The sequence below is a fragment of the Sycon ciliatum genome, chromosome 3, assembly GCF_964019385.1.
Source record: "Sycon ciliatum chromosome 3, ocSycCili1.1, whole genome shotgun sequence".
NCBI lineage: Eukaryota > Metazoa > Porifera > Calcarea > Leucosolenida > Sycettidae > Sycon > Sycon ciliatum.
In genome coordinates this window covers 8,644,398-8,656,982 of record NC_088645.1, presented here as the reverse complement: position 1 = coordinate 8,656,982, position 12,585 = coordinate 8,644,398, and the positions used below count along the sequence as shown (strand labels likewise).

Below are 12,585 nucleotides of genomic sequence, written 5' to 3'. Positions count from 1 at the left end.
TCTGAGTCTTGTGTCAGTTGTGACTCGAGTCTTGTACATACTACCCCAGCACGGCAGTGCGGGAGTAGTTCCGTCTCATCTGTGATGAGTTTGTTGACTGCACTACAGCTAGATAACACACTGCACGCACTGCATGCACGCAGCGCAGAGCGCGTAGACGGTAGAGGCTGACGGAAAAGTCCAACTCGGAAACGGCTATAATACGGTATAACCTCCAAGGTTACCGAGCTGAAAATCACAGGGTACGTAGTGTTTGTAACACTGAATCGAATGGTCTTGGTCCGAAGAAGCTGCGACAAACGGTTCCCCAATCGAACGCGCTCCGAATATGGCCATTTTTGTACACAACTAGATGGTGTGGCTACCTGGCTGCACGCTGTGACGTCATCACCTGGATCTGGGTGATGCGCGCTCAAATTCGCACATGTTCGATTGGGCGTATCTGACGAACCATAAGCCGCAGCCTCCTCGGACAAAGACCATTCGACTCAGCGACCCGAACTCTACGGACTGTGAAATTTAAATTTTTCACCGGACTTCCCCTTTAATAGGGTCCGGCGGATTCTGCCGGCAGAAAAATTGGCAGGTACTTTTCTGGTAAGTTAGTTTCATGCATGTTTGGTATGTGGATAAAAAAAAATGGAGCAGAATTCGAGGAATTGCCCGCCATAAGGTTTGTATGGCACTGCTTTTCGAGCAGAATCTGCCACCTTTTCGAGCAGAACCCGCGGGTCCCTAGTCCACGTACCGACTCCACAGACAAAATGACCTGCGTGCATTTGTTCAGCTGCAGTATCGAAAGAGTTCGGGTATCCATAAGTAATTTGAGGGAATGGAAAGGGAAAAGTCTGAAGAAAAAATTGACTGTCGCGACCAGGAATCGAACCAGGGACCTTCGCTTGACGCCAGCGATGCTCCGGGTATTCATCGCGAGTATTCGAGAGCATCGAAAATGTTGTTGTTGTTGTTGTAGAAGTTTATTTAACGTCGCACCACAAACAGGCGATTTCGCCTCCTTTGATACATGTGGACGACAGAAGGAATGAGAGAGAGAGAGAGGGGGGGGGACAGAAGTATGGAGAGAGGAAGGGTAGAAATAAAATAAGCAATCAGCCTCAGGGCTACACCAAAGCAAAAACGGAATGGGAACATACTATATACAAAATAGCTTCATACATATATTGCAAAACACGTTTACTATTCTTCAGTCCGCTATACCGAAAATGGACACTGGACAACTTACTTCGAAGGAAAACAACGGCTAACAAAGGAGTAGTGGCTGGCTTGATGAGAAGGAAAGACAACAACACAGTGATCCATTGAAAAACAAAAACAAAAACTACAGAGCACCGTCTCAACCCGTCTTCCACTTGCGGAGGAGAGCGAGCTAGGCCTTGACGGATTATGCTAGCATAATTTTTCGCGTAATTCCTACCAAAATCGAATAATCGCATAATTCGAGGCAAATTGCATACAAATTGCATAAATAATGGAATAATCCGCCTGTTCGCATCAAATTCCATAGAGTTGTACATGTTCTACAAGTACGTATAAGTACAAGTACATATATGCACCAGGAAGTCATACATGTGGGTTTACGACTCCCTTGATAACATATCCAGTCCACTACAATCAGTGACGGTCGTAGCTACAATTGTAGGTCGGACGGTGCGTAGACCCCGTTGAACAGTACAACGCCCTATACAAAAAAATCCCCTGTTATTTTGCACAGAACCATCATTATACATGTACATTAGCAGCTTATGTGAGCATAATGCGGCATAATAATTATGATAACTTTTAGCATAAAATAGCATAATTCTGCAATTTTTTCAGCAATGCGAAAAGCATAATTTCACGAAAATATTAGCATAATCCGTCAAGGCCTACAAATGACATGTAGAGCGAGCCTCAATCCTTTGTCTCGGTAGTGGGGGGGGGGGGGGGAAACTTTGGCACAGACTCAGTTTGGTAAACTTTGGAAGCGTGGAGCCTGGATGGAGATTGGAGGCGAAGGAGGGAGTTGACGTGACCATGGTGACGCGCGCTAGCAAGTAACATGCATGCAAGTGCAACTCAGAAACCTGTTTTTTGCAGGTTCCACACGTCGTTTCCATGGCAGTATTCACACCAAATTGCCAAGGCTACACGATACGTACATGTAGATGCTACGTCGACTCGCATCTGCATCATTCAGATACAACATCATTCAGCGCCCGCTAAGTGGCTGGCAAGTGGCAGCGCTCAGCGCGGCATGCTGCAGTGTGCATGCAGCGGTTCGTGTCACAGACTGTGTGTGTGACGGTCGAAGGCGTCGGTGAAACAGCCAAGGACTGGTGCTTAGCATGCTGTGAACTTACTCTGCACTGCAGGAGCCAAGTCGAGTCGAGACGGAAACGTCTTTATTTTTGTTTTACTTCACTTGCTCACTGTCTGCCGGATTTGCCCATGCCGCTATAATTGAACGTTAGCATCATGACTGGAGTACACGAAACAGCGCTGCTGCCTTCCGTGCCGCGGACAAGAAGAAGAAGAATCGTTTTGCGGCGGCGGGCAAGCGCCATGGCTATGTACGCGCTCGTGCCTGTTATTGCGGCATTGATAGCGGGCAGCCACCCTAGCGTCAAAGCAGCCACTAGCGGCCCGACTGCTCCGGTCACGAGTAACGACGGTAAGCCGCTAGTGCTCGGTCTAGTTTTTTTCCACTTTTTGGGCAACTTTTTGTGTAAACTAGTAGGATTCAAGATAGTGTTGAGAGAAGCACCTTGCCGAGTAACTTAGTCGACCGCTCAGCGTAAGCAGCGGCCGGCTCGACGTAAACCCAGTCGACTAGCAGTGCAAGAACTGACAATCTTGCTCCGCTACAAAGTATAATCCAGGACGTACCGGCAATGCCTGGCACGGATATTGACACAGTTTTGGCCCGTCATCTCATTTGCAGCACGGGGGTCCCTGGGGAGTTTAGGGGAGTCTCACTCTGTGACCTGATGACAGCTGATCCCCTCCTTACCCCATATTCATACACTGATACAGGCAGTCTAACCTGACCACCGCTCCAAAGAGGGGACACACCCACACATGATGCGCACATAGGGCAATGACATGACATGATTATGCTTCCAAGTATTATTCTCAAAATCTGTCTGCCACACAACGTGTGGTGACACAAGTTGCATACAAATCTTTCTGATGGCCCACGGTTATTTTTGTTTCCTGTTCCACCCTCCTTGAAGTTGTACTTTGTACTGTTGAGGCGATAAACTAAAAATAAATCAAAAACAAAACAAACATTGTGCAAACAGCATGGGATAATGCTCTCTGCCGCATGGCAATTGTGCAGCCTTCGGCCTCATCTAAACCATGATCTCTTTTTGCAGGCTCCTGAGGCTCCAACCATATGACACAGCTCTGAACTATTAAAGCTTGACGCATTTGCTTTTTCGCCACAAGACTTGATTCTGTCCGCCTAGACTAGTACCACCGGGCGCCCAAGAACGACCAGGCTAGAATTTCACCGAGCATGGCATACCAATGTATACATGGTGACTCAACTGTGCATAGACTGCAGTACATGAACAATAAAACCGGTCTAGCGGGCTGACCTACCAGTCCTTCGGCGGCCAACAGTACTGTATTCTGTGTTGATGCTGTGTGTGTGTGTGTGTGTATGTGTGTGTGTGTGTGTGTGTGTGTGTGTGTGTGTGTGTGCGTTGATGCTATGTACACATGATGTATGTGCAGGTCAGCTACCTGATCATGTTTTGCTGGAGGATAAAATCTCCGCACTGCACTCTCCCGTCAAAATCCTGGTGCTGCCACCGTCACATACGGTAAATGAAGGACTTCTTTTTCTAGACTTTCTTTTCATCACTATTTTTTTCTCTATTTTTAGCATCCATTTTGAACCAGGATCAAGTGTGTGTGTGTGTGTGTGTGTGTGTGTGTGTGTGTGTGTGTGTGTGTGTGTGTGTGTGTGTGCATGTGCATGTGTATGTGCATGTGCTTCCGTGTGCTGCCAGTGCAGGTATGTGTGCTGTTTTACAAATCTATAATCTTCCCGTGGTTGTTGTTGTTCTTGTCATTGTTATCGTCTTTGGTTGCTACGCAGAGTCCCGACACTCTCTCCATAGAGCTATCCAGTAACGCCAGTGTTTGGATCATTGATGCCGAGTTGAACGAGTAAGTCCATGACCATGTGCTGCTTGTACTGCATCATGTAGAGGTGACGGTTCGAGACCGGAACGGCTTGACGGCCAAATTTGTATGACCCAATCAGCGTTGATTGTTCACTTGAAATATGTTTGTGGAAGGAAACTGGTGTGTTGAAGTTTGCTCTGAGGCCAGAGTCAATCGAACTGAGCCACTCCTTTGTGTTGACCCATTGCCTCCAAGTTGCCCAAATTTTCGCTTCAAATCAGAGGTGGCTCCAAACCGGACATGTCAGTTTAGAGTGGCGGTCAAATTCACTCCGGGTCTGAAATTAGGTAATTGCTATCGCTCCACGACGGCCAGTACAGAGTAACAATACGCCTTGTGTGTGCTTCCATTAGTTTTGATCGGTATGCGGTGCTTTATTGGCGAGAGGCAAGCCGCTGTTTACCTGCGACAAGAAGTTGATTTTTCGAAAGTCGTAAAACTCAAGTCGCAGAGGGAAGCAACACGTCAAAAACTCAAATGCTTGGTATGGCGCCTCTGGTCATCGCAGAGCCATGAAATTTTGGCGATGAGTAAAACATATCGTAGTCTCACTGTGACATACGTTTTCTAATCAAAATACCAAGAGAGAAAGTGAATATTAAGACCGTTCCGGTTTGCAACCTATGTCCTATTTGAAACCGTCGCCTCTACTGGAGCGGGGGGGGGGGGGGAATAGCATTGCCATGCAGACCAAGTCAGGGTGGGCCTAGTGTGTGTCGTCTCATTGTCGCACTGTACACTGTCCACCTTCTTGTCTAATAATTATGTCCCGCTGCGCATTGTCCCGCTGCGCATTGTCCCGCTGCGCATGGTCCCGCTGTGCATTGTCCCTCTGCGCATTGTTCCGCTGCGCATTGTCCCGCTGGGCATTGTCCCGCTGTGCATTATCACTCCACTCTGTGGTGCAGTGTGTCATTCGCGTCCAATTTCAGGCGCCACCACTTTTCACCCGACGGCGAGCAAGTCATTCTGATATCGGATGATCCAAGACACGTGAGTTTGGGAATTGCACGTTCACTTGTGCCTGCATGCATGCTTGATCGGTACCAGTAAGTCGTAGCATCTGGGGAGATAACACGAGATCATAGTTCCCAGAACGGTGTGCGTTTGACCGCGGATTTGGAATTTCTACGTGACCTTTGGTCTCCGCAGCTCGCGATCGTGATCGCGATATGTCACTGCCTTGACCTGCGGACACCAAGCGTGGCTCAGACGAGCGATTCCACATGCGAGTGTGTACATGTATTAATGGACCCTGCCCTAAGAGCGACTGTAACTGGCAGCCCGGTACAAAAATGTATTGTACATGATTCAGCACTACAGTCACCCGTGGTGTCACCAGTCCCTGTGCACTGCGACTCCCTGATACATTCTGCCCCTCCCCATCATCTTCAAAGGAGTGACACGTGCAAGCAGCACAACAAATGCTAGAACTTCAGTTTCTTGAGCTGGCTTCAGTTTTGAAGTTGACAGATTCATGACTGCCACCCAGAGGACTTAAAACAGGTCCAATGTTCTTTTCGGAAAGCCAGCCAGAAACCACCAATCTCGTTGTAGTCCGCATAACAGTATTTTGGGCCGGGTCAACTCCCTGAGTCCCTGCATTTGATGGTGTGTGTGTGTGTGTGCGTGTGTGTGCGTGTGTGTGTGTGTGTGTGTGTCACGTGCATGTACTTTCATGTATGAATGTATGTCCACTGACTTGTCAGTTTGAGCACTCTGGCAAGGTACGTTCGGGCCTGATTGGAAATTTTTATTTCCATCGCTATCAGGTTCGGCCTCATTTCCTCTGTGCTGCGCTGATGTGTTCAAAAAGAACGAAACAGCATGCTGTCCGCAGATTGAGTATGTCCACATGTATGTATATGTGTGTATGCCGACATCATAACTGCACAGTTTCCACAGCCCTGCCATTACCACGGGTACGTGCGGGGAGAGAACAACGCGACCACGTGGGCGGCAGTCAGCACATGTAACGGCATCAGGTGAGCTGAGCTACCGGGAACGTCTGTAAATAAGTACGGACAGTGGTCCCTCAATAATGCGGCACCATTTGTGTCACGGAAATCTGCTGGATTAGGGAGGGTGTTTACAAATCGGATTTACTGCGGCAATATGCATGAAGAGGATATTTGGGCTACTGAAAATTGTGCTGGTTTATCGACGGTGTTGGTTTATAAAGTACTGGATTAGAGAGGGACGACTGTACTTACTTTCGAACGAGGCAGAGACAACCTGGATAGTAAGGCTCGCCGAGCTTTCTATCTCGGAGTTATACAGAGCAAATTTTAGAGTACGCCAGCACATCATATGTTCATTCATTACACGCTGCAGAATACGATAAGCTTCTAAGACTGAGCCGCCGAGCCGTTCGTATTGTATTTGCCCACCCTTCCCGTGCTGACGTTGAGCCCATTTTGCGTTGCCACAACCTCCACCCACTCAGCCTACGCCTCACTCTTAACGAAGCTATTCGTTTTTTACTTTTCGGTGCATCAGGTCCCTTGGCAATCCCCTCATCTCCCAAATCTTCATGACCCGAAATGATGCTACCCACACTACCTCCCAAACCAGAGGCCAAACATTCAGTAGTCTCTTTCTCCCCCCATTCACGTCTCGGCCAGGCCTCTACAGTCTCTCATTTCTTGCTGCTGACCGCTTTAAAGTGCGAATGCCGCACTACCTGCTGAGCCAGGACTGTTGAGAAAAGGGCGCCGGTGTTTTGACTCTGAGAGGTTTTGTTTCCTGCTCTTCTGCCTTGCCCAGAGTAACATTCTACGATGGAGCAGAGCTGTTATCAGTACAGCCGAATGTTACCGACGTAAGCTGGCACTTCGTGTTCTTGTGCTTATGGAGTCAGTGTGATGTTGACATGGCAACCACTGTGCGTGGCATAGAGCTTGAATGTGCTACGTCATAGCCAGCCTGTAGTCAAGACAACGCTGACTTTTGAATCCACTTTGATCCGGTTCTCGGGTGCATCCCTACACGTGTGGGTGCTTTTCCTTCACAGCAGAGGGGCACGTCTGCCAGTAACGTAATGTGGAGGTTTAGCAAGACGAGTTTCGCATTCAAGCTCGCAAGCACATTTTGGTTCGTGAACTGAAAATGCAAACATTTTCGCTTTTAAGTAAAAGTGGGGAGGCTTCCTGCAGTCTCATAAACAGTTCATAGTAGAGCTTACACGCTCTCTTCCATTGACACTGCAATAGTTCAACTCATTTCACAATAATCATTCCAACGTTTCGGCAAATTGCCTTCATCAGGTTCACAATGGTGTGCAAGCTCCCAAACCAGCATTGATAAAGGCCAACAACTCCCCCGTCAGTAATCTCTTTTCGTTCGGAAAAGCAGTCGAAACGCGAATTCTTGTCCGGAAGTCATCACATCACTATGGTATGCAGTCTGTACATGCAATCCCTAACACAACGTAAATTTTTGAATTTTTGAATTCTTTATTCTCACGATGGCACCATCACCAATAAGAGATAAGTTTATGAGAAGGTGAGATGCTGTGGGTGGGGCTGTGGGTTATGCAGTTGGAACGTGACGTAATTTGTCACTGAGCTTGTCTTAGCCAAGTCTACCCATCAGGTCTTTTGAATGCCTTGTCACTTGTTGCTTCTGCTTTATGTGCGCATGTGGCCAGTCAAGTACGTACACGATAGTGAAGGAGAGAGAGCTTGTCGGTGTCAGGGATCCCATGTCTTGTGGGGTGTCGGAGTCAGGTGAGTTGTCTGTGCACAAAGCATATACACTGTCAGCCTCATGAATAGACCTCGCCGGACAGTGTCTGCTCTAGGATTTCAAACCAACCGGGTACACTTGCACCTGGCACAACTCTTGCAACCGGGTCAGCCCCAGGTACAGTGTACATTCAAGTATGGCCACTGTACATCATGGACTAGGACTCCCTGATCGAGTCCCAACCGGGTCACAAGTGACCCTGTGTTCTTTCGTTTTCAAGCGGGTCCAAGACCCCCCCCCCCCCCCACACACACAACCGGGTCGCTGACCCGGCTCTGGAACAGACACTGCTCGGGTATAGCAATTACTTGCAAATCATGTTTGACACAATCTTCGGACCTGGTGACTAGTTAACTGTATGCTTACAACCTCATGGATATTGACAGCTCATGAATAACGGCACTTGCCATGCACAATCGAGGGTCACTATTTTCCAGGTTAACTGCGTGACACACTATTGCACAGCAACCAGTACATCTTGTGATATTGGATCGCTTTACGATTTTCTGGGCATAATACAGTGTCCATGAAACCAATGTTGGAAGTGCATACACACTCGTTAGTGCACTGAGCCAGAGTGACTGGTTTATACCTGTTGATTAGGCAGTTCTAGCGGCTATGGGTGCCTTGTATGTAAATTTACATGTTGTGCCATTTGTATTCTATGCCTGCGTCTCTCTCTCTCTCTCTCTCTCTCTCTCTCTCTCTCTCTCTCTCTCTCTCTCTCTCTCTATCTATCTATCTATCAAACGCACGTGCATGCGTTGCGTGCACACACACACAAACACAAACACACACATGCTCTCTCTATGTGTGTCTGTCTGTCTGTCTGTCTGTCTGTCTGTGTCTATGTCTCTCGCCTGTTCTAACACGGACAGCGATCACCGGCAAGTCGTTTGATATAGTAATCAAGTCAATCAATGACAAGGCTCCAGAAGCTTCACCAGTACACCACATTGTGGTACGTAGAACCTTCCAGGCCTGTCACGCCAGCTTTGGAGGTGGGGTGGCCATGGAAGGGGGTTCGGGGGGGGGGGGGGTCCTCCGCCGGGAAAGGGTTTCAAAAATTGAAGCCAATTTCAAGCATTTTCGGGCATTGGTGCCATTTCAGTGTAACTACAACGAAAGACTTTTTCATTCTGCAACAAACCAAGAAGACACCACGATCGGGGACACGGATTCTTCATTATTCACCACGTTTGTCGCTGATCCGCGATAATCGCGCTTTGATGCAGTGTGCTCAAAAAAATCGGCCGCAAAAGTGAGGCGGCTTCAGCCCCAGGCTGTGACGGCCTTGCTTTCATCTAGCTTCAATAAATACAATACATACATGTACAACAAACCATTGGGGTTTCAGAGGCGTATCACTTGATGTAGGATGAGTCCAGTCAACTCCGGATGGTCTCTGGTGGCAAACCATATACAGTACTTTCATGGCAGATTTCCACTGTCTCAAAGTCTATATCTCCTTTGCCATTACCGCAGGCATGCCGGTTGACAAAACAGCTCTCCATCTACTCCAAGGTTGATAAGTGCAAAGCGGGGAGTAGTAATGTGCCGGTATATTACTACTCCCTGCTACACACAAAGCAACAAGGCACACGGCTAGTGTGACGGCACTCTGAGTTTCATGCTATGCAATCATCAGGCAACATGAAGCCGGATGCTGTTGGCAATGCCAGTACAATACTATTAAAACACGGCGAAATGTGTGTATGTGTGTGTGTATGTGTGTGTGTATGTGTGTGTGTGTGTATGTGTGTGTGTGTGTGTGTGTGTGTGTGTGTATGTGTGTGTGTGTGTGTGTGTGTGTATGTGTGTGTGTGTGTATGTGTGTGTGTGTGTATGTGTGTGTGTGTGTGTATGTGTGTGTGTGTGTATGTGTGTGTGTGCTCATGTGTGTACTGGTTTGTTTGTTGCCCCACACGTTTGTTACCCTGTGTGTTTGTTGTTGCCCCGTGTGTGTTTGTTGTCGTGTGTGTGTGCGTTGTCGTGTGTGTATTTATTGTTGTGTGTATTTGCTATCCCATGTGTTTGTTACCTCGTGTGTGAAGAAACGGACCATCACCTACACCTACTTCATTGAACTATTTGTCGTGGTGGACAAACGAGCTGTAAGTCAAGCAACCGTTTCTGCATTTTATTGTTGTTTGTCACTTTGTATTGTATTTGTTATGTCCATGGTTACGTGTATCTGTGTGTTAGTGTGTGTGTGTGGGGGGGGGGGGGGGAGGCGGCGTCGTGGCGGAGCGGCTTCCTAGTGGCAGTGCTGACTTCCCTCGAACTCTCTCTTCTACTGTCCCCTGTCTCGGGGGCGGCGTGGCCAAGCATTTGGCAGCTGTACACCAGGCCAGGTGTGTGTGTGTTTGTGTGCGTGCGTGCATGTGCATGCGTGTGTGTGCATGTGTGTGTGCATGTGTGCACAGGTCGCATACAGTAATCATACGTGTGCATTGCTTCATGAACATCGCTCGATGTAACTGTTACTTGCGTACGTGTTGTGTTGCAGTTCGACATCATTGGCAATGTGTCAACGGTCACGACTAACGTTATGGACCTCGTCAATATCATGGATATGGTATGGTCTTGTTATTACAAGCACGGGTTTATGTCATTCTTTAAGGTAGCTGGAATGGAAAGAAAGCAGTCTCTTCTGCACGAGCCGCATAGAGTAAACTCTGTCTCAAATGGCCGCTCAAGGGACCAGTGGTCACATTATGTGATTGCATCATGAGTTGAGGTGCTTTGGCAAAGTCGCGGTACAGCGATGCACTTGCACTAGTGACTCACGCTGTACACATAGCGCCCATTAGAAGATCCGCTGACTCATCCCAAGAAATCATTCCCAAGTCCTGTAAGGCTCTAATACTGGCATGCCGTAGTCACGTGGTGAAATTCAAGCCTGTTCGTTCCTCGCCACCCGGCAGTACTGTAATGGGTAAGGGAGCGGACGCATACTTGCCTATTTCTTAGGCCCCCTATCATTGAGCGTCATCTATGCGGTTGCCATGGTGTTGGGCCAAGCTGGGGTTGTGATGTGTGAGCAAGGCATTGACAGTGCTGCTATAGGGCTTGAAAGTGATGACGTCAGACGTCAAAATCTAGCGACAAATAACGACATTTTGGATCCGCTTGGGTCCAGTTTTTGTACAGATCCATATACGTTTGGGTGGTTTTCCTTCGCAGCATAGTGACACATCCACCGGTAGTGATTGGACTAGGCCCTCCCGGTCGTCGCGTGGACTCACACCTACCGGTGGATGTGTCACTATGCTGTGAAGGAAAACCACCCAAACGTGTATGGACCCATACAAAAACTGGATCCAAAGGTCGTTATTTGTCGTTAGATTTTGACTTCTGACGTCATCACGTTCCAGCCCTATTGTAGTCCTGTGACCGTGACTTGTATTTCTTCACTGCAGCTGTATAAATCCCTGGAAACACGCGTCGCTCTCGTCAACCTCCTTATTTGGAATACCGGCGATCCTATAACGTACGCCTCAACGGACTCCTCTGTCATACTGAACGGGTTTCAGAATTATTGGTCCAGTAACGGTTTCCTTAGTAACGCCAGCCTGCACGCTGATCACATCATGCTATATTCGTAAGTAGATGCTCCGCCGGTGTGTGTGTGTGTGTGTGTGTGTGTGTGTATGTGTGTGTGTGTGTCAGCTAGTTCGGCTGGTGGGTGTGCTTATTCCAGATAGTGCTGGGGCTGTTGCCAACAGGCTCAGCTACTTCAACTTTTTTAGTTGAAGGCGTATTGCTGTACCTGCCATCTTTGCTTGGTTTCAGGGTTCACTATGCTTTCTTGAGATTTTGCTTTCTTTACAAAGCACTAGTACTGGTCCACGTATACGAAACTGCTAACCATGGGCTGCTTCTGGCAAGATTTAGGGGTCGTCGCAAACGTTTGCTGTCGTCCCTGAAACGAACGTCCTTCATTTCGTACTCAGACCCTGCCCGTCCCTCTGAAACGAACGCAGCTTGCTACGCTGGACGAAGAAAATCGCATGCATGTACATCTGTACAGTGGCGGTCGACTTGTGATTTTGGCTCGCACCAAATGCACATGTACGTGGGTGGTGTACGTGTGTGGTGTACGTGCGCATGCATGCATGGTGTGTGAACACGTATGCCTGCATCTTTGCTTACGCTGTATAGAGGGTTTGACTTTGATGGCACTGTTGTCGGCCTGGCATACCTGAGCCGGGTCTGTACCAGTAATCAAGTCTCCATTGTACAGGTAAGCATTACTACGCAAACATTCATATGTCATGGGAAACAACCACCGATTACAGATGAACTAATTCCTTGGGGTTGGTTTTAAACTTTTTTTTGTACGTGATGCGGATCAGTACACCTTTTTGATCGGCACCGCGCTTTCGAAACGCTGCGCCAGACCTTGTACAATGTTTTGCAAGATAGTTGTAGTGTACCGAAGGGGAAATTATCACAATTAACATTGTTTTGAGGAGCATTTGATTCATAAAATCAATGTGTCAATTTTCCACCGCCATTCCACTTGCCTCCATGCTGATACATAATCTTCTTACAAGTACAAGTACATGCCATAACTTCAAAAGAAGAAGCTTGGTCCGGGTGGATGTGTGGGTTTGCATTTGCTCTGATTGTCCATGT

The 12,585-nt window shown here is 47.9% G+C and overlaps 1 protein-coding gene across 1 annotated transcript in view; it reads left to right on the top strand.

Moving 5' to 3' along the window:
* Window positions 1–2,415: 2,415 nt before the first annotated feature.
* The window catches only part of LOC135811349 (zinc metalloproteinase-disintegrin-like MTP8), a 30,454-nt gene continuing 20,284 nt past the window's right edge, over window positions 2,416–12,585 (top strand). Inside the window, exons 1-12 of the mRNA XM_065324576.1 lie at window positions 2,416–2,671; window positions 3,742–3,830; window positions 4,109–4,179; window positions 5,106–5,190; window positions 6,094–6,182; window positions 6,964–7,018; window positions 7,847–7,925; window positions 8,823–8,905; window positions 9,999–10,058; window positions 10,454–10,522; window positions 11,367–11,548; window positions 12,109–12,190. Coding sequence (XP_065180648.1) covers window positions 2,476–2,671; window positions 3,742–3,830; window positions 4,109–4,179; window positions 5,106–5,190; window positions 6,094–6,182; window positions 6,964–7,018; window positions 7,847–7,925; window positions 8,823–8,905; window positions 9,999–10,058; window positions 10,454–10,522; window positions 11,367–11,548; window positions 12,109–12,190 — 1,140 coding nt within the window. The 5' untranslated portion in view covers window positions 2,416–2,475. The remainder of the gene's footprint in view (window positions 2,672–3,741; window positions 3,831–4,108; window positions 4,180–5,105; window positions 5,191–6,093; window positions 6,183–6,963; window positions 7,019–7,846; window positions 7,926–8,822; window positions 8,906–9,998; window positions 10,059–10,453; window positions 10,523–11,366; window positions 11,549–12,108; window positions 12,191–12,585) is intronic.